The sequence below is a fragment of the Aphelocoma coerulescens genome, chromosome 4 (genome assembly GCF_041296385.1).
Source record: "Aphelocoma coerulescens isolate FSJ_1873_10779 chromosome 4, UR_Acoe_1.0, whole genome shotgun sequence".
NCBI classification, from domain to species: domain Eukaryota; kingdom Metazoa; phylum Chordata; class Aves; order Passeriformes; family Corvidae; genus Aphelocoma; species Aphelocoma coerulescens.
In genome coordinates this window covers 72,033,752-72,056,137 of record NC_091017.1, presented here as the reverse complement: position 1 = coordinate 72,056,137, position 22,386 = coordinate 72,033,752, and the positions used below count along the sequence as shown (strand labels likewise).

The 22,386-nt window shown below is 41.0% G+C and overlaps 1 protein-coding gene across 2 annotated transcripts in view; it reads right to left on the bottom strand.

Moving 5' to 3' along the window:
• Positions 1-22,094, bottom strand: part of FAM53A (family with sequence similarity 53 member A) — a 72,037-nt gene extending 49,943 nt beyond the window's left edge. For both annotated transcript variants that reach the window (XM_069014646.1, XM_069014647.1), the window contains exons 1-2: positions 22,026-22,094; positions 1,167-1,413 (exon numbers count right to left, since the gene is read on the bottom strand). In XM_069014646.1, the coding sequence (XP_068870747.1) occupies positions 1,167-1,244 (78 nt within the window). In that variant the 5' untranslated portion in view covers positions 1,245-1,413; positions 22,026-22,094. The remainder of the gene's footprint in view (positions 1-1,166; positions 1,414-22,025) is intronic.
• Between the last annotated feature and the right edge of the window lie 292 nt (positions 22,095-22,386).

The window sequence follows — 22,386 nt, the reverse complement described above, 5'->3', positions numbered from 1 at the left end:
CTGCTACAGTTTTGAAAATAAAACTGCTTGATTAATGTCTACTGTTAAGATATCCTTACTGGACAAGGAACTGGATACATGAGAATTGCAAGTGCTTGTGCACAAACTCCACCACATTCAAGATATGCTTCACCTGCTTTGGGCTCATGAAGTAAATAAGGAAGCAGTTCAGCTGTTTAAGTTACAATAGTTTTAAAATAACTGACATACTTCAGGTCCAATATTTGAATTATTTTTTTAATAAGTAACAGAACTAGAGTTGAACAACACCCTGACTTTTAGTCAAATTAAGTTCTTTTGTGTCCCACTGGAACCTTGAAGTTTGACCTACACAAGGGTGCCACTGTAATTAAAGTCAGTAAAACAAAATTAGTGCATTCCATACAAAACATGGTCTCGAGGCTCTCAGGTAGGCACCTGAAATCGACAAGATACTGTTCTGCATTACTCACTCTAGAGCAGATATTTCATTCACAAATGACATGTGAAGAGAATAGACTCCTTCATGCCTGAATTGCATGCTTGAACCACACTATGCACTCAGAGATTAAACCAGCAAGAATACCACTATAAACTACAAAGATTTTCAGAGCACTAGGCATCTGAGACACTGAAGAAGCAAGGATCCACTCTACTAGCATCAACAACAGTCTGGAGGTAACCTGACTTTTTGTTTAACTGTATTTACCTGACAACTTGTTCTCTTTCTGCCTAGTGCTGATAGTTACCTACGTGGCAGTCAGGGATTTTTATAAATACTCTTGTCAGATATAAAGATATCAAGCACCTGGTTATAGGAAGTGAAGAAAACTTCAACCCATACAAATATTTGTGGGTTTTGCTAGCAAAAACAGGAATTCTGAGAAGCTTTGATAATTCTTTTCAGTCATTAGAGCACTATTTCATGAAAAGAACTGTTTTTTTTGCTATTTAAAATGAAGTAGCAAGGTTAAAATGATCATTAAAGAAAGAAAGCATGACTTCAAAAAGGGGCTAAACACTGAAGTTCCACTTTTTTCCTCCCCTTACAACTCTCACCAAACCTTGCAAACCGGTCCTAACCTAAATAGTTACATTCTGGCTGAAATACATTCTTGAATTTGTTATGCAGTTCTGAGTTACTTGGCATTTCACATTTATTTCATGTTATTTTGGTAGATCCTTACCAGATTAATATTGTATGTTTTACAGGTCAGATCATCCAAGCTCTGGTTCTGCAGCTTTTCTGTTATTAGTGTTACCATGGTAGTTGCTCCTTTTCCACTGCTCACACAGAAGTGTCAGAGGCTCTTCAGTCTCTTCTTTCAATACTCATGAGCCATTTCTGGTTTGGTCTAGAATCTTGAGATTTATGCTTCCATCTTATTGCCAAAGTTTATTTTCAAATGTTGTCAGTGTATCATGTCTGGCTTCCTGTAAAATTGGATTAGAAAAAAGGAAAAAAGTCAGAAAAATTCTTGCATATATCATAATTAGTATTGTAATAACACAACTCTTATTTGGACTATTCCTTCATGCAAGCTGATGGCCTGGCATTTCAGATTACACATCTCTATTCATGAAAGAATATTCCTATTTGAGGTTTCACTGATTAAAATTTCAGAAAGGAGATAAGACTCAATGGCAAAGATCAGAGTATCATTTGGCTTTTTCCTGCTATTGAACTGATTCTACCCAGGAGTTTGATCCAAGGCAGATGGAAAGATTTCCCAAATTTTAACTAATGAAGCCCAAGCCAGGTATATTAGAACAGCATATAACACAGGCAGATACCCACCATACTGTTCTGCATATTTAACATTATTTAGCATTTTTTACCATGGTTTTTCATCACTAACCCCTTCTTAAGAAAAGTGGAGCAGTGGGTAACAAACACTATACCCACTTCCCAAACCTTCAGCTACTTTTAATACCTTGCCCTGAGGTTTTTTTTCAGGGTTTGGGGTTTTTTTTTTAAGTTACAAAATTGTCAGCAAACACCAGATCTCCTAACCAGGACAGATTCCCATACACATAAAAGTATCACAGACAACAGCTTTGATATCTTTATTCTATGAGCAGTCATCTAAATCAAAAGCACTAGGTTCATCAGCCACATCTTTTTATCCTAAAAAATCCTCTACATTCCCACCCCCCCCCCCCCCCCGTGACCTCCATTAACCATTCTCAATTATTTAAGCTGGTCAAGCATATTCAGGGACCACTTATGGAAAATAAAGTGGGAAGAGATCCTCATAGAGGTATTTCCAAATTTAAACATGAGGCTTTGGGAAGGAACATTGATGCCGTTAGGACCACAGGTTTACTTACGTTTTCTAGTTTTAATATCTACAGTTTAAAAAAAAGGCAGAAAATTATTTTCAAATAATGTTTCCATAAAATATTGCCTCTTCCACACTACTAATTAGTTGTTTAAATAACCAGTAGTAGCAAGGAAAAGAGGCAACTTGAGGCTATGAGTCAAGTTAAACCCACTTAAAACTAGGATATTAATAATCACAATAGTGATGTCAGACTATCTTTTAAACATGCTGCCTTTAAGTACTCCTCTAATATTATTTTCATACACTATCCATGCACTACTTTACCTTCACAGCAGTCTGCTGCACAGCAGCCTCCTTCAGCCTGAGAGCTGTCCCACAAATACAACTTCTACCCAACTTTTGGCCCTGTTCTTATACCTACTTTTTCTTTTGCTGTAAGATAACATGCTTAGAAATGCTCTTCCACCACAAATAATGCTACCCAGATAGCTGGAAATTCAACTGGTCTGTTTTTACCACGTATGTCCTGTCTTTCAGGAAATCACACAAGAACTTGAAATATTCACATATTGTTCTGAAATTACAGCAGGTCAAATATCAAAAAACCTCCAAGTTCATACACTCACAGGTAAAAGCTGCACATACACTGTTCAATGTGAGCAGCCAGAGCAGAGTGTGGTTCATGAAATACTGAAGCTAACTTTGAGGGCAAGCATGTGAAGACAGCAGTATCTAGAGCAGCACAATCAAACACTGCTGTGTCCCTTTTAAACCTGGCCGAGTTCAAGTAAATCTGGAAATTCGGAATACAAGTCACACGGAAGGCTGACTGGAAGTCAGAATTTGCTCCTTTACAGATTGAAAACATACTGAAGAGCTTCGTAACTGGTGCAAAGACTTTCAGATCTATGTTAAGGATTAATATTTCCACACATAAGAGGCTACTACTAAGAATCAGCTGAAAAGTTCAGCAGATGCTTCATTACTTCTATTTGAAGGGCTGTAGAAGAATTTGTGGGTTTTTTTCCTCAAGGAAAAAAAAAAAATCAAAATCCAATAAAACTACCAAAGATGGGAGAAAAACTGATCTGTAATCAGTTAATTATAGTTTTATTTTGCTTAGTACTTCAAATCTTCAAATGTTTCACTGCAATTTTAAGTCAGCTTAATACAAGCTAAAATAAGGAGAGACTAGACAGAATGATATTAGACTTTAGTTAATGAACCAGCTGAATCAAAGGATAAAGGGAAAGCAAATGAAATCACAGAAGCATGGCACTTTCAGAATCATGCTGACTTGTAGTTATCCACATTCATAAATCCTACCAGCTACTGAAAGTAATACTTGGGCACTGCAACCACTCAGGCCCTTTGTGACAGCATGGAACCCAATCAGTTCTGAAACACAGGCAGTGTGGAAAATCCCCCACAAGAAGTTTCATTTTAGCAACTCACACTTACCAATCATAATTTTTCAAATGGAGACATGCTCCACTGACAAAGATTTTATTTTTAAGTAGGGGGAGGGATGAAAAGGTGCTCTTGGCCAGAAAAGCCTTCACCCATCTGCTCCCACTTTCTACTACTCCCCCTCCTGAGTAAATTCCATGTCTCAATATGAAGCACAACCCTAATAGCAGGGGTTGTAGTTCAGATCAGAAGCATGCTTTGGAAGTGAATTCTCTTCTCATCTTTCTTAAATGTTCTTGATCTGTACATTGGCATTAACTGTTTTACACTAGAAATCTGTTCTTATTGGGCAGTCCTTGTTAAGGACAACACAATGAAAGTTTAAGTGGTCAAAACGTCGCCAACACTTCTACCACTGAAATGTCACCACCACACACCTACCACTGAAAGGCATTCTAGGTTGCAGTTTGATGTACCTCAGCTGCCATCACAACTGCCAACACACTGTCTTCTCTGGCTATTTGTGGCCCACAGCAGTGTGCCAGCACAAGTGTTTCTGCTCATCACAGAACTAGATCAGGGAATTTTTATAGCTGGATAAAACCAAAACACTTCCTTTTGTTTCTGGGAAATGTTGTTTTCCAGCTGGATTAGCTCCCCAGCCTGGTTTGCCATGAACTGGACACAAATGCTTGTGTGGGTGCATTGTGGGATGCTGACAGTGCTTGTCCAACTACCTGTCCAACTACAGTGTCAGAAAAAGAAAAATACATCACACAAGAAAGCCAGTTGACATCAGCATTTCCTACAGTGAGCCAGGCAGATTTTTCCTTCATTAGAAACCAGGCATCTCCTCCTCAAGCACGGTTTGAGCATTTTTCACTCCCATCTTCCTTTTCCAATTTGTACTTCTTTGACTGGTCAAACTTACCAGCTCAAAGGGATCTGAAATCACCCCTGCAGCCTCAGCACCTTAACTCAGTGACCAGCCTCCTGGTTCATGCTGGTTCAGCTATTTATACTCCCCAAAGAATTGCTTCCCTCATCCACGCTAATTAATATTGGCTGACAGGACACAAGAGATTCTTCAGAGTGACTCTAGCTTCACTCAACTGTTGTCATCTTAAAACTTCATTATTATGCATTTATAGGCTTTTTGTCCCTCTAGCTCCTAGAGGAAAGCTTCTCACTTGATTTTCCTACTTTTGAGGATTTAGTTTATTTCAAGACTCTCTGCTATGGTATGTATTTAATGGATCCACAGAGAGAGTAAGCTGTTTACATACTTTTTCCACCATGGTATTCTTCTAGAGCTGGTTAAAGGCATCCAACTTCATTTTTCAGTCTCTCCTCATCATACTCTTTATGCTTATCAGGCTGAATCCCTCTCAAACCGCTCAGCTCTTCATACTAATTGGATTTTCAGTAATATGAACCATTTGACCATCCTTGTTAGGGCAACAAGGATGCTGCTGAATTTGCATGTTTTCAGCTGCCTCATGGCAGAGATCTTGGCACAATCCAGTCCTGCCCGGGAAGCACAGCCCACAGGTAACACAGCTCTGTTGTCACCAACTCTCCACAGGCAGCCGTGGAGCCAAGAACTGCCAGTTCAAACAGGAACATCCTCTAAGCCTTGAGCTAATAACAATTGCCCTTGGAGCTCCAAGTTGGATGGAGTCCTACAAGATTATGGCCATCTTTCCCTTAGCACACCATTCTTTTTGGAGCCTGATTAGGTAGGATAGCAAGCAAGCTGAGACCTCCAAGATAAACACACACAACAAAAGATGTTACTCAGTCTCTGTCCTGGGAGAGACTTAATCTTCCTACAATTTCCTTGAGCTGGGGGGCAGAGGTGAGAGGTAGGGAGGAAGAGAAGCTATTTTTATTGTTGAAAGGTAGACTAACCAAAAGGAATAAATGGAATATAAATATCAAACTCCAAATGCAAGCCAAAGCTAACATTCCTCACAGCTGGAGAATGAGCTGTGATGGAATCAGTATTACCATTGTCTATGTTCTAAAGTTCTTTTCTATTCATTCTGAATTCATTATTGTATCTCTATAGTACTACTAAAGGAGAGAGGGTTTATTTCTTTAAAAGTTTAGCTACAAGTAGTAATGACTTGTAAAATCTCTGCCAAAATTAACAGTGGAGATAGAACAGAAGTGCTCATGTCATGAATTCTGTATCTTCTCAGTGACATCACTGGTGTCTTTTTTGGGAAGACTACTAAAAATACAGATTATCCAACCTCCCAGTCAATTAAAGGATGTCAGAGGCTCATTCAATTTGACAAGCTACTTTCAAAGAGATGAAGAGTCCTGATGAAGAACACAAAGCCAATACAAAAAAAAAAATCTCTCCTTGGCTCTAAGAAAGTAAGGCAGCCAGACTCATTTCCAACCCACTCCTCCTCCTCTACATCCTGCAGGACAAAATGTTCCAGCAACAGCTCATCTCAATGGGAAAATTTATATTTGTTTGAAACACTTCTAACAATTTCTTCTCTGTTTCTGGAAGTTCTATCTTGCATAAAGAAGAAGTGATCACAAGATTTTTAGATGATTTCCCTGTAAGACAAATGTAGGTGTTTCTTGGTGCTCACAATTCCATTTTTTTCTGCCTATGGCACTAAAATTACCTGAGAGAACAGAGAGGGTTGCTTCTTCTGTTACTCCTCATTATTTCCCACTCTTTGCTCCATGTGCTACATGGAGCCTTCATTACCAACAATCCCATACATGCACTTAGCCTGCTCCCAGCAGAAGAAAAGGATTAGCTGGAGTCAAAATTCCAATTCGGATAAGTAGGTCCTTTAAAATATTATCTCTGCATCAGCAAGCCAAAGGAGCTAATCACTCCAGCAGTACTAACTCCAGATCTAGATGATTTTGCTACTAGACTCTAGATGAAAGGTGATGTGATTTTTCGCCTCCTGGCACTTCCTGAAGCATCCAAGAAGCATTTCAAAATTGAAACATCACACAAAACTGATCAAGTTTTAAGAGAGCATTGTCTGTCCCATCTCACCTATGCTTGAAGCAACACTAAGTTGGAAGACCAGCTTTTCAGAAACTGCTAAGCCAAAAGTTTATGCCATCTGACAAAAGGCTACAAAATGTCTAGTTTCTTGCAATGCAAAATTCCAACTTCCAAAAGGGAAGAGAACATTCTATTTCTAAAAGTACACATATTTACTACAGTGCTAAGAAGTTCACAGAGAGGCTAAGCATTCCTTACAACATAAGTCTATTATTAATAACTTTTAGCCCAGAAAAGTTCTTGGTAGTAGGTACTTAAAAGAGAATTATTTGGACTCTATCCTTTCTAGTACTAATCTGCAGTGTGGCTATTCTGCAAACCTTCCAAAATTCCACATCAAGTGTAAAAAAAAAAAAGTTCAATTAGAAAGTTTCCTACAGCAATAAAGTTATCAATGTTTTGGGGGATTGGTACTAAAAGGGGACACCTCAATTTCCAAAAAATTTTACTTCAGGAGTCCTCTCAATGCCCTTTATAGCACCCCTTTCTTTTCTGAGGTTCTTTACAAAGAGTTTTTAAACAGTGCATTAGAATAACAGGTTCTGACCAGAAGTGACAAAGAGAGGAGAGTTTATAACCCTAGTCTGTATTCTGTAGAAACTGTTTCACAACTATCTAGAAAACTGTTTAAATTGTAGTTGTTCTCCCTGAAGAGTTCAGATGTGACAAAATAAAGGCTTAACACCACACTCTACACATTCTAGAACTCTGAACAAACAAACCAAAGAACCCAGTTCCAACATTTGCAATTTAGAGTTTCTCTAAAAGGGTTGAAGACATTTCCTGAGCTACAGAAGCTCTTCACTTTCTCTATGCAGTGCTTTCATAAGCCAGTTTTTATTAGAAGGAAACTTCAGTATTATGAGGTGTTCAAGCTTCGATTCAGACTGACAATTCCAGCACAAAACTCCAAAAAGGGACAAGAAAAATAGGCTAGAAGGCATCCTTTACATCAACTGATGGCCAGTGGAGACAAGTTTTTCAGATATTCCACAGTCTCTGGAAGCACAAGGAATATCAAGAGCTCAAAACTTTCTGCTGAAGAACATACATCACTTAATGAATGTGCAAGGCAGGACTACAGATCACCATTTTAAGGTCAAAAACTAGGATTTGGGTTGTTAATGTCTCCAGAGATAGACGAGAATAAATATTAGGTCCACTTACCTCAAATGCAGAAAATCACTCCTGAGCCCAGAATTTCACTGTTTTGACCCTAAAGCATCATCACCAAGACCAACTGGTCACTAAGGCAGCTGAGAAAAAATATAAACTGCTACTAAAATAAGGCTGCATCCTACACACTCACTTCTACTGCATCTCCCACACTTCAGATGCAAGAGCTCCTATGAGAAGGAAGGGAAACCTCATCCATCACAGCCTATGGGTTCCACTTTACTTGAAACAGACAGGTGATGTGTTGGAAAGAGGTTAAAGGTAATACTTTGGTATTACCTTTGATAGCATGGTTTCCCTTCCTTAGCTGTACAATTCACCCAGCTTGGCCGAGAAACACATACAAAACAAAGGCCTAAAATAATTTAATACATTTTGATTACACACAATATTTTACACAATGAACTGTTGTCTGTAATAAATATACCACCTTTTACTTCTCAAGTGTCAGTGGTTTGGCTTTGGTTTTAAACCAAGATGAGAGTCTCCTTCCAGAAAGGAAAAAGAAGGGTGGAGATAGGCAATGTTAAACCTTTGTCACAGTTTATAAAGTACATTTCTCAAAGCAACAGAAGTGGTGAAGCAAGCTCAAGAGACTTTTTCCAGGTCATACCTAATTAAAGCAGGGAATAGATCACTACAGAAAACTAGGGCTAAGAATTCAACTCAGCCAGAGGTTAAAGCATTTTTTATTGCCAACTCATACCAGTAAGAAGTCAGTCTCTCAGGTTTAAACCTGTCTTTCACACCTGAAGACCACTAATACTCATATCACAGGCAAGTCATCCTGCATCTTTTAAAGCATCTATGTCAGACAGGACAACAGATTAGCTGTGCCTTGTGTCTGATGCTGTACAAAGATGCTCTTCCAAGATGCTTATGTTACTTACGCTCTTTCCTAAAATAATCCACCACAATGACAGGCAAGGATTTCATTAATTTTGCTGAAGAATATTTACATCTGACCTGTTTGGAGTTCCATTTGAATGAGCCATCAGCTCTGGCCCACGACCAGTCATCTCCCTGCAATGTGGGACTTGGACTCCTTCTCCTCAGCCCTACTGCAGAAAACCCAAGGCTACAGCATGATGTTGAGGAACAGAAGCCTGATCTACTGAGGCTGGAACACATGAACACCAAGCCCTCGGTTTTATGCCATAATTATGAACTAAATGAGTTAACAGTCATTATTTCAAGACAACACTACTCAAACCAAGAGCTATTGCCTGTTTAAGCAATTCAGAACAAAACCTAGTGGGCAATCACCACTTTTTTACTGTAACTTTCAGTCTATACTACTAAAATCTCAACGCTCAGGTCCTAGCAACAAATTAGTTGCACCCCCACATACTGCTTTTATAAATTATGCTATTTAAAACCAATTGAAGTATTTACTTCATAGACAAAGCCTCCAGCAAGATACAAAATTCAGACTCAAATAGTAATTTATACTGATAATATTAGTGTTTGGAGAAATCTACCTACCTAGCAGACTTTCACTAAAGTAAGTGATCCAGACTGTACAAGACCCATGAGATTTCCTTTTTCTACTAAGGCTTGAAGAATGAAAAAAATAGATCAAGATTAACCAGCCCTACTGCTGAGATATTTGCTTCACTCCACCAGTTCAAAAAGCCAGAGGAAGAAAAATAAAAATAATGAGTAGTATCACCTACTTTCTCTTAGTGTCTGCCCTTAAAACTGAGAAGTAAAACAGGCACATATGCATACTTTAAAAATATCCAGGGTTGAAAAAAATAGCACTGACCCTTAACTCATATGGCAGTGACAACGATTACCCCACGCACATCCTGCTTCCCTGTGATAGAATGGAATAATATCAGCACTGAAGTACTGTTCTATTACCAAAGCCTATGGGCTTGGAGCTGAGGGATTATACAAATCTCTTCCATACATCCTGCTCCCAAAACACACACAGCTAATAAACCTCCTCCTGTTTGCCTTCAGGTTCATTCGGAGGAGTTTCAGACATCTGGTTGGCTTGTTTAAAATAAAAAGCCCAACTAGTAGGTTTGTTTTTATGATCCCAAGTGTGAAATGTTCTGGCTGGAGGCCTTAGGCCAGGTGAAAACCACTTATGTAAAGATGCTACTTCATGGAATTTAAGGGATCTAACGAGCTATATAATCTGCACACAGGGAAGACTCCCTTCATTAGCTTGCATACAACTATGGAAATTAAAAATGAGGAACCTATGGTAGTCCAAATATTTTTCAGTAAATAGTACAGCTGGTGAACTGCAGATAGCACTAAATTTAGAACTCAAGTTCTGAGCAGCATTCTGTAAATATCCATACATCTCAATGCTTACAGCAACATGAAGCACACTTCTCCAAGCTTTACTGTCCTAATTTTTCATACTATGAGTAATATTTCCTTCCTATGACAAAGTATTATCCCCAATTTAGCAGTTTAAGAAGAGTGTATCTTTGTCTCAAAATTGTAACTCTCCAGAGGATCACTGTGCAACTATACTGAATGAGCATATATATGTGTATATCCTTGTTTTAGCAGTTCACAAGTACACTGTTTACATATTTTCATATAAAACCCTAGAGTATAAAGAAAGCAAATTACAGGAAACGTTTGCACAACAGTAAAATTCTATGCAGGCTTGCACAAAGTGGTTAAAGCTTGCTGCTACATTATCTGTGTGGAAAGAGCATGGAAATGCATTGAACAGATATGAAATATGGTGTGTAGCTGACAACCAAATTCCATCTCATGGCCCAAACTTGTTCTCTATCATGGCTCACCATCTGTAATTTGTTACTGAAGAAACCTTAATTCATCTGGCAGGAGACACCACCTCAAGAGGTGGCACACAAAGATCTCAAGTTCTGCAACACTAGATCCATTAGAATTCAGAAAATAAAACCCAAGTACCACACAGTTTTCAAATAGCAGAAATTTTATTTTAAATAAAGAGGTCCTGGTATCACACTACAAGTACCAAAACTGAATGGTAGCATGAAGAATTTCTTGTTGTTCCTATCAAGTTAATTATTTGTTGGTTTCCAGCTTCTGTTTTGCACATACCATGGGCTTTGGAATGGTGAAGCCTCTGAAGGGATCTGCATTACATATAATCTGCTCTACATGTGAGCCCTCAGTCAACAAATGCCCCAAGTATGAGCATACCACAAATTAAAGTCCATTAAAATAATAGAATGAAATATGAAGACAAAAGCAGTACACATCAATACTGTGTGTGCTTTCACCATTCAATTCAAACATTACTTCAAGTGTCACCAGGGACATCCCTTTTGCCAGACCTATTAAAGGTAAAATTAGTTCAGTTGAGCTATGCAGCTCTTACTAGTTCACTAGACTATTTCAAAAGCCAGATAACTACTTTGTCTCTATGCAGTCAGCCTTCAGCAGCACAATGAACAGCTGGATTCAGGAAACACTGTGTTAGAGGTCAAGACACGAACCAAGGGGTAAACATTGCAGTAGGTATTTAGAAAAAGCATTTGTAACAATTACATCAACTAAAAGAAATCCCATGAGACAAAGTTACAGCACATAAGAGAATGGAAAAAAGGTGAACTACTTCAGCACATTAGTATGATTATTTTTTCTTTAAATACTGGAAGATCACCTTTGCTCGATGGAAAAGCTAAATATATTCTATGTACTACCTCAACACTATCTGATGTTCAGCAACTCATTGCTTCTACAAGCAAATTCTGTGGAAAGATTTACTTGTCAAAGGGGATTTACAGAAGTCACTAGAACTCCAAACTACAAAGCTTACTTGCAGACTGGGCTACAAAGCTTTAATGTAAAGCCATGCCCCTGTATGGGGAGTAAACAGGCACAAGGTGCCAATTAGTACACAAGTACTGTAGACCACACTTCAATCAGTATAAGCCAAAATTGCTATTTTATTTGAGCACAAAAATGCCAGGTGAAAATAAGCATTGAGGAAGGCCTTTACTTTTAATCTTCCCTGACTGGGACAGAAATTTAGCAGTTTTTGAATGGCAGCAGGTAGTCACTTGGCAAGTTCAGCACAGAATATTCACAGACAGCAACTGTGCAAGGGAGGACATGACCAAGAGTGTTTGGAAAGGAAATGGGACCTCCCACTCGGGTAGTTACCTTTACAGACTACAGCATTCTGACAAGATCAATTCTGGCAATCAAGCTGAAGGACAAAACAGTAAAGGTTTATCTGATGAAGTCAACAGTAAGAAAGATGCAAGTGTGTCCTTTTAGCTCTCCACCTGAAAATTCAGTCTTTCAAAAAAATCTTTCAGTGCTGACAAAAAGTGTTAGTTAATTTAAGCTTCCTTTAAAATAAGCCTCTGAAATGACATCTGGGTTCCTGGCATCTTCACACATGCAAAGGTTAAGCACACTCTAGTCTGCATAAAGTAGTAACATCTTTTCTGCTGAAGATCTGAAGAAAACCACTGCATTAGGGGAAGTCGCTGGCTGAACACCTGGACCCAAGAAGTACTGAAGTGATAAACAAGCTTTTGACAGCTGCAGCCTTTTCTGCAGGTGCAACAGGCATTTACTTCATTGCAGTTTGGCTCAGTTCAACAGCTAGTTTAGAACTCAGAACTAGCTTTGGTTTTATTTGATCAGCTTGAGCTCCAGCGAGAAAAGGGCAAAGGGAAGGTCCCCCCAAACTAGTTCCAAAGTTTAAGACTGTGTATTTAACAGGACTATAAAGTTTAATCTCAAGGATACATGGCATTTTGCAATTTTAGTAAAATTTGAGTATCACACTTAATACAAAAAAACCTGCCACAACCATGAACGCACCTTGAAAGAGCTTTTCTGAACACAGCTCCCCCATAATCCTGTTTAATGTTTGTAATACTTAAAAACAACTATTAATAACTTAAAGTACACTCAGCACACATTTCACCATCCACATTTGCCTTTAACTTCCCAACACCAGGTGATGCCGCCTTACTGTTGTGGTAACATTTTGTGGGTTCAGAGTGGTCACTGAGGCAATCCCATCTAACAAACATTCAATATCTTTAGGATTATCAGACTTTCTAAAACTCTGCTCAATTTAACATTGCAGCATGATTTCAAAGGATATCTGTCCATCTCCTTAGAGCATCCAGTGGAAAGAATGGTTGGAAGATTAATTATTCCAGCTTGTAGCCAGGCACAATAAAACTTTTAACTACACTCAAATACATCTGTGTGATGAGAATAAACTGCTACACGTGCAGGGACTATAAATAAGGCAATAATAGGCAAGTCTAAGGGAATTGCTGAATGGAAGAAGTGTAAAGAAAGTTTACAGGGAGAGGTGCTGGAGAAGAAACAACAAACAGCACTTACTGAATTGTGTCAAACAACCCCAACAGAGACAGGGCTCAGAGAAATCCATTTCTATGCAGCACAAGATTCATTATGTGCATCGAGTTCAACAGGGGAGATGATACAAGAACTAAGATTTCAAAGAGAAAATTGCACCTATAGAGATGTCAACAAATACTTACAAATACAAATCTAAGAAAAATACTCTAAAGAAAAGCTGTTCCAAGTAGTGGAGCTTATCCTTCAACATGTAGCTTGCAATGCAAGAGCAATTTCATCTCAAGAATGAACAGCTTCAAAAAACCCTAACTACAGATGACTTCAGCCACCCTGTAACACCTGGAATTATTTGCAAGGTACTAGATTTAGGCTTTTATGTGATATATTTAAATACAGACAGAAACAGGACATGGGTTGGGGGTTTGATTTTTTTGGTTTTTTGTTGTTGTTTTTTTTAAAAAAAGGTTTGGACATCAGTTTGAAGTTAGGCCTGTCTTTGTTCCATGCCTGCCTTCAGAAAAAGGTCAAAATTCATGTCACTGGTCTCCAATTCTCCCACATTCAAGTAGAGCCTCTGGGAAGAGTGGGAACCTTTTGTGAGCACTGAACAGCTACAAAGAGGTGTGCAGCACCCACCTGGCTCACTGGGACATCAGTGTAACAGGGTTTAGGGACAGGGAGGAACCTGTGACCTCACATACCTAAATTTTACAGACTTCTGCTGCTGAGAGGTTAAGCAAAGGCTCTACAGCAAATGCAATCCTTGGGGGACAATCACAGATAGAGAGCAGTTCCCAGTGGTGCGTGGGAGAACACACAGAGCAGGAACCCAGCTCAGTTCCATTTCTGTGCTTCCCGTGATCTGCTGCTGGCAGAGGAGGCTTATTACATGTAGGAGAACAGCAGGAAGGACTGCAAGACAGCCTTAAAATTCTGCATAACTTTGACACGTTGGAAAACTGTTCTGCAAGTAATAGGATACAAGTGAGTTCTGAAAGGCACGCTCAGGCAGGATTAAATGAACAAACAGGAAGGCAAGTTTTCAGAAGAAAGCTGTGAGCTAGGTGGGATCAACAGGCTGACCTTGAAATGAGTGTTAAGCTGGTGTAAAAAAGTCAAATGTATGGGGATGCATAAACAGGAATATCAGCTCCAGGGCACATGAAGCCATTTTTTCACTCCACTCAGCACAAAGTCTCAGCTGCAGTACAGACCTGGGCTTTGAGCACCACACTTGAAGCTCAATGGGAACTAACTTAAGCGAACAACAAGAATGGTTAGGGGTGAAAAAAACCATGACCTCTCAGGAAGACCTGAACACAAAAGTTTTATTTAGGACAAAAGTATCACAAGGGTGGAAGGCAAACAGATGGAGAAACAGGAACATTGCAAAGAACAGTTCAAATATTTTCAAAAGATTACTTACTACAGGGGAAGGAATAGCTGCCCCTTATGTCCAGGGAATTAGGCAATAAGCTTGATCTGCAGTAAGGAAGATGACTGGTTTCATATTCAGAACAAGTTTTAATGCTGAGGACAGCAAAGCACTGGACTAAGTAGAAAGAAGAGCTGCTCAGGCTTCTGTTATGAATCACATTAGATGTGCAATACCAGCATGGGGCAGGAGACTCACGATCAGCCTACACCTTTCACAGCCCTAATTTTTTTTTTTTAATGACAAACTCAGTTTCAAGTCCCTGTAATGTTTTTGCTTATCCTTCTACAGTGAATGTTGAGTTTCAATAAACTAGAAGTTACTTTTCTGATTTTTCAAATTAAAACTTCAGGTTTTGCATAACCAGGTTATTTTATGATTACCAAAAGAAAGTACCACCTGCCCCATACTTCTTTCACACAGCAATAAATCCCCTTCAATCACCTCCCACAGCAGCATGCAAGTTTCAGCAATATTGCAGTATTCTGCTGCATCTTTCTTCTGACCAAGAGAAGCCAGAAGCCCATTACTTGAGAAAGACAGGCGTGCTTTGCCTTCTAACAGCCCAGCAGGGTGATGTAATGGCTTTCAGTGATGTGGTGTCAAGGCACCGTCACACAAACATGTGAGTGCACCTTTTAACACCCACTGCCTCGGGCTGGGCTAGAACTTCCTGAGGATGGAAAATGCTGCACACAGCAGCCAAATACTCCAAAATAAAAACTAAGATATGCAGCATTTTACAGATGAGGAGTTGAGGTAAAGAGCACTAGTTATAGCCAGTCAGAGTTCCCATTTAAACTGCAAAATCTAAAGTCACTAAAGCACAGAAGAGTTAACTCTTAAGAACTCAAGCATAAATAGACCACCTAAAAAGCATAAAACAAAGTACTATCCTTTTTCATCCTCTGTAGTAATTTCGTACTACAAGTATTCATCCAGGTACTTTCCTGCTTTCTTAAATGACATTCTTCTGATTTGTAGAGCATGAAAACAGAAGAGCAGCAACAGTCCACCTTACCCTCCTACAGTTCAGCAATTTCTTATCCAAATATTGAACCAGAAAGGTCTGGTCAGGATGGGGCACTAATGGAAGAAGAGGATGAAGTCAGCAGGCACATGTGTAGCCAAGCTCAAGAGGACCAATATGCATCCTGAGAAGGGAACAGGCCAAGTACCAGGCTGGAACTGGAACACACTGCCTCATGTTCCAGTGCCAGCAGAATCTCCAAACCAGCAACACACCCCTGCTGTCTCTTAACCTTTGGTAGCCTCTTACAACAGGCAGCAGCACTTCAGTTCAGCCCCCAAAATACTCACACTTCTCAAATTCATCAAGGTTCAACTTTGTTGTTTCATTTCATTGCTTTTAAGAAATGAAAAGATGAAGTGCTGGGTACTTGTTCCTTTCCCCCCTCCCACTACAAGAAATACATGCTGTGCTTCAGCCAGTTCATGTAAGTAGTTCTTATATGCTGTTTTCATTACCCCTCTCTCCTCTCATTTACTGAATACTGCAGCAAATAATGCTCCAAAGCACAGTAGCAGTCTTCAGGCATGCTCACACACCACTACCCTCCATTCCAACAGATAGCAATGAATTATTTGCCACCACCATTACATTGGGATAACTGGGCAAAGAAACTCCCTTTTTTTTTAAAGCTAGGATTGTAATTTTAACTATCAGTTTATCAAAAACACTATACAAACATAGAAATAGGTCTCAGGTATCTAAACGGAGACCAGCACTTAAAAAAAAAATCAATAAATCACAGCCTCCAACAGTCCATAGATCAGAAGTTTCCTATGTTATGAAAACATGACACAGAAACCACCTGCAACCTCAATGGCCATTTACATATTGACTAAGAAATGCTGAGCTGCAGAAGGCAGAACCCCAGATCCAGACCCATCCTACCTTAACCATGTTCCCACAATTCTGTTTTATAACTTACATCACACCTGAGGCTCCAAACTTTAACCTCTTCCATATTCTGCATACTACTTTTGTACAGTGGAAGCTGATAAAGCCCCAGGGTTTGATATATCCAAATGACACACAGCTTTTGTCACTTGCACCCTTCCTTAAACATGATAAACTTTCATCCCGCTAAAAACAAAGGAGGTCAGCTCAACAGAAACCTGGAAGACAGAAAAGTGCATTTTTCATTGGGAAAGCAGGGGGGGTTAAAGGAAAAAAACTTTAAAACAAGAATTTTCATTATAAACAAACTTTTGAGGGTAGAATAAAGAACAAAAATATCATACAGTATCCAGTCATAACTGTATGAGATGGATGAATACTTTACCAAGACAAAATCGAAAGCCACAATTAAGAAGGTGAAACAACACATGTGCACAGCACTGAAGGAATGATTTAGAGCCACTGACATCAACAGAAGCTGTGCAGAGCAAAAATTAAACATGCTGCAATAATAATGTGAACTGCCCAATTAGGTTAAAAAATACATTTACCCTACAAATTAAAAAACCTCCCAAACCCCTTGAAGGCATTAATGCTGTTCACAATGTTATTTGAGATGCAAATTAGGGACCTAAAGTTAATACAACAACCAACAGAAGTTTCTATTATTCCCATTCAGGCTCAAGGGAAGGCAACAGTAGAGGAGAAGCTACAGCCCTGTTGTATGAGGTCTTATTAGGACAGTAAAGGTTTTCCTTCATTTTTTTATACCTTCCCTTTAATGTAGAAATGGGCAAGCTAAGAATGTGATCTTTCATAACCCAAGAAAACTGAAGTGAATTAACAAACAGCAAGTCAGTTGTCAAGGCTGGCTGGATGACGGGAGTCTTATGGAGGAAGAAGTATTCCTTTAATAAAATGGAATTCAGATCCTGTCTTCCAACATCACAGATCCCAGGCTGAAGCACAGAAGTAAAGGTATAGACAGTGGTGCTGCAGTTACTTCTTTGACTAATCTCCTGTACCAGCTGGGTTCCAATTTTGAAGCTCAGCAAATGCAGAAACTGCTTTCTTCCATCTCAAATGCCCTCCCCACAAGGATGTGTAGGTCTTGGTACACAGAGTCAGTTTTGCAAATGACACTTCTAATGACAGCTCTAGCCAAGATACTGTTTGATTTCACACCCTTGGCTCTATCTATACAGACAGACCCATACACACTGAAGAGCGGCTGCCATCACTGGCACTGGATGTCCCAAGCTCTGGACCTGCTACTCTATTAACAGAATTCTCCCCAGGGCCTTTTCTACAGTTTAATTTTCACTTAAAGCAATGTTGTCATATCAGGTTCAGAGCAATGATGTGAATATCAGGTGATCAGAACCCTTGATCTTACTGTTAACACCCAACATGCAAAATGTGGCAGCTGCATTTCACCAAAATACTCTCAAGTTCAAACAGCAGAAAGCCAATTATATTAGTTTTGTTTTCATACCTGAGAAAATATCCTAACTTCGTATTACCTTAAAACATAATATTGAACTGCATGCTTAAAAAACAGTGCTGTCAGTAAACTGAGAGCCATAACCCAGATAATGTATTTAGTAACAACCCTGCCTACTTCCTCCCCTCAACCTAAAAATTAGCAGAAACATGGCCTTCAGAAGTTATTTACGCCCACTGCAAAGCATTAGCAGTTAGCTGAGCAGCTTCTTGCCAGCTTGCTAATGATATTATTCCCCAAAACAACCAAAAAACAAAAACCAAAACAGCACCACATGTAGAAAGGACTATGCTAAGAGCTGACAATTACCTGGATTTCAGGTTTCTCTATCCTCAACAGTACCAAAATATCTACTTGGATCATCACAAAAAAAATTGTAGAGCAGCCTAGAAAGGAGTTAAGAATATGCCACTCCCCTCCCCCTTTTTTTTTTACAGACCTCCTCTTGAGTGAGAAGAAAATCCTTAAAGATGACAATTTTCTGAAAATATGACTGTCTCAACCACCCTAACAGAGTCCAACAAAGTGAAGGTGGTTTGGTTTTTTTTTTAAACAGACTCATCACTGAATTGCAATACTTCAGTGCTAAGATCTCATTAAGGACACAAACTTCATGACAACCAAAAAGCACACTCTCCATGTCAATGGCTCCCTCACAGGTGTAGAGTCAAGAATTTAAAACTTACCTACCAAGGAAGTATCAGACCCTACACTGACTTCAACTACCTGTATTTCTAGGATGAATTCCTTCCTTAAACATTGAACAGGGCTTCCTTCTGCTGATTAACCCTTCCTTCAGGGGTGCTCATAAAGCCCTCCACAGGTTTTTGTGAGTAGTTTCACCCACCCCAGTAAGATTATGTTACTTACAATATCTAAAGTAAAAGCTGCAGATAATTCCACAATGCACAGGAATCTCTTCTATTTGAAGTACAGTACCTGCAAGACCACTCTTAGATGACTAGCAGATCTCAAGAATGCAGTAATCAAAAAATAGTCCAAGAAGTTTATTTCACAAAAAAAACAAAATTACAGTTAAAAGCAAGCAAAGTTTTGTCTAAAAAGAAAGCACAGAACTTGTGAGCTTGCTGGGGAGAAAGAAGCTCACTGTTGTCAAAATACAAAATTTCTGTTTATATTATGACCATCAACATACATAGAAAGAAATGTAAATCATAACATAAATACTAATATTTTCCACTAAAGGCTTAAGGAGACTTGTTATTAGTATTTAAGACAACTCAAAGCAGAACCAGAGAGGACAAATTCTTAGAACAAAACTCAAAGCCAGCATCAAAAAAGTGGAGGAGCAAGGAAAGAATTGTGTTTGGAAAGTTTTAAGTACACCACGATTCTAAAGGGAATAATCTATCAAACCACAGGAGGTGACTAGAACTGCCATCATCACTGCTAACACAAAGGAATGTAGATTGGGGGCAGGCAACAGAGGAAAGGGGAGAAAGCACAGAGAAGGGAAAAGGAGAAGGAACTAAAAAAGGGAGCCACAGTAATGGCTACCAGACTCTCAAAGAATTCCTAAAGGAAAGAATAAATCCTTCAAGGTTTTGTTTTAAATAAAGCAATCCATGCAATATATTGCAGTCTTCTCAGTATAGTCAGGCTTTCAGTTTATCTGCACACCATATTTTCATAAACATAGTTTTACAACTCTACTAAACTTCCGAAGTTTAACACAATGGTTGCAAATATAAATATTTCTTCTTTCAGTCTCCTCATTCTTCTGAATCATAGTACCCTGCAGAAAAACAGCTTTTCAAAGGGAAGAAGGGAAGTTTAACCATCCTGAATTTAAAATATCCCTTTACAATTATTTAACCAACTTCAATCCCCCAGTTAAAGAGACAATAACTATGGGTTACGCACTGGCAGGTAAAGGCCGCTAGAGGACTGCCAGATTACCACAGGAACATCCCAAAAGGGTATCATATCATTAGGGGCTGATCTTGCAGATCACTATTTTGAGCTGATGTCTAATAGGCAGCATTTACTTCCATATGATGAAGAGTAGCATCTTGCTACTGATGCAAAAAAATAGGGCTCATTAAAAATAGCAGACATGTTAATATGAACAGTATTTCACAGAAATTCAAAACGAGTGAATAGTAAACCCATTTTCTAGTTCAGAGTTCCACCAGCTTATATAGAACTACTTGACACGTATGTTTTAGTCTCCTGGCTCGGAGTGCAATTCTTCCAGGCGTTTTTGGAAGCTCAGTAACTGTAAGGATACAAGCTCTTTGGGCTTGAACAATTACACTGCACCTCCAATAAAACCAGACCAAGTAACATGCTTCATCAGGAAAGTTTTTGCTATTCAGCAAACATCGTGCTCCACATTTCATAAGCCCGACTCAAAGCAAGCAGACCATTCACAATTAAAACACACCCAGAAACATTTCAGCTTGCCACAAGAGAGACAAACTTACTGGTTCTTGCCAAAAATGGCAAATTTTTCTGACAAAAATATTTTTTGTCAGGCAAATGAACGGGAGGTAATGCAATAGTAAAGGCTCTAATAACTGCTCTCAGGGGCTAATTTTAATGTAAGCACAGCGAACCAGAAAATGGATTTGACCAGCTGGCTCAACTCATCCCCAGGCCTAGCACTCATGGTAAAAGCCAGAGACTTCATGGGTCAGAATCACCCAGCCCCTCTCAACCCTGCAACCCCAAAGCTGAGGTGCTGCTCCAAAGCTTCTGAATGCTGGGATGAGGATGTCATTCCCTAGAGGGGAAAATGCCTGAACTATTCCATCCCAACCCCAGGAGTTCAGATCCCTGAGCAACAATCCTGAGAAGCCTCCACAGCAGGTAGCTGCTGTATCTCATAGGACCTAAAGCGACCTGCTGAAATAGCACACCGAATTTCAACCACACATTTCTATCCAGCCTCCCAGCAGGCCAGAAGACATTTAATAAGCCAAATAACCAGAACAAAGCCATGTTACTGCCCTTAGAGAAGCTAGGGTAACACAAAGAGCCCATTCACTCGCCCACTGAGCCCAACTGGTCGTTAAACTTCGGGGCCATAAACTAGAAATCAACTTTCCTATTGCAGAAGGGAGGGGAAGGAAGAAAATAACCACCGCTTCCACGCAGGAATCATTATGGAAGGCAGCTTTTGTGAAAAACATGCACCTCCTCAGAGGTAACTCTATCCTTGAACCAGACAGGGGGGGAATCGCCTCAAAATCGCCGGGGTACGTGCCTGCAGACATGTGTTTGCAGGGCAGCGGCACAAAGGAATGTCCGAGCCCCGCCGGGGCCGGGCACCTTCCCTTCCCCGCACGGCCGGGCCAGGCCAGGGCCTCGGGAGACACAGCAGCGCCGCGCAGCCGGCCCGGATTCCGCCCCAGCAGCGCCTATCAACGCTAATAACTTCATTTCGGGGGCTTACGGGCTTTCTGCCCGCCGGCGGGGCCTCCGGCCTCAGCGGGCGCACGGCAGCAGCCCCGGCGGTGCGGGGGGAGCGCGGCCCGGCCGAGCACCGACAATAACAACCAAACGCACAATACCCACACCGCTTTACCTATCTATCAAGGTAATTGGAGGGATGAGCAGCCTGCAGCCCTGCGGCAGCAGGAGGTGCCACCGCGGGGAAGCGCAGCCTCGGGGTGACACCCCCGCCCCGCAGGGACCCTCGGGCCGCGCTCGCTGCCCCGCCCGCCCGGCGCTGCGCGGAGCCCACGGCCTCCCGGGCTCCGCGAAGGGGTCCGAGGATGGCCCGGCCGCCTCCCCTCTGCCCCGCACTGCCTACGGACCGCCAGCGGGGCTGCTGCCTGTCCGGCTGCTGCCTGTGGGGCTGTTATTACCTGTCCGGCTGTTGTCTGCACGGCTGCTACCTGTTACCCGCCCGACTGTTAGTACCTGCCAACCGCACTCGCTGGCCCCCCCCCCTCGTGCCCCCCCACAGCAGCCGCCGGTACCTGCGCGGCCGCGCCGCCTCCCCCGCGCCTATGCACCGGGCTGCTCAATGGCAACCGAACAAAACACCGCCGGCCCCGCCCCCTACACCGCCCGCCCGCGCCCATTGGCCGCGCCGCCCGCCCGCCGAACCTTGACCCGCTGTACCATTGGCCGGCGGTGCGGCTCGGCCCCGCCCACCGAGGGGCGGGGGGCGGGCGCTGCCCCGGTCGCGGCGGGGACGCGCAGCTGTTGTGCCGGGGGGGGTGGGGAGCGCAGGCCGGCCTACAGCCCCCAGGAGGCCTTGCGGCGGCACGCCTCTCTCATTGGCTGGGCAGCGCGCGTCCGCAGGGGCGCGGTACGATGCCGCCCGTGGGGTGAGAT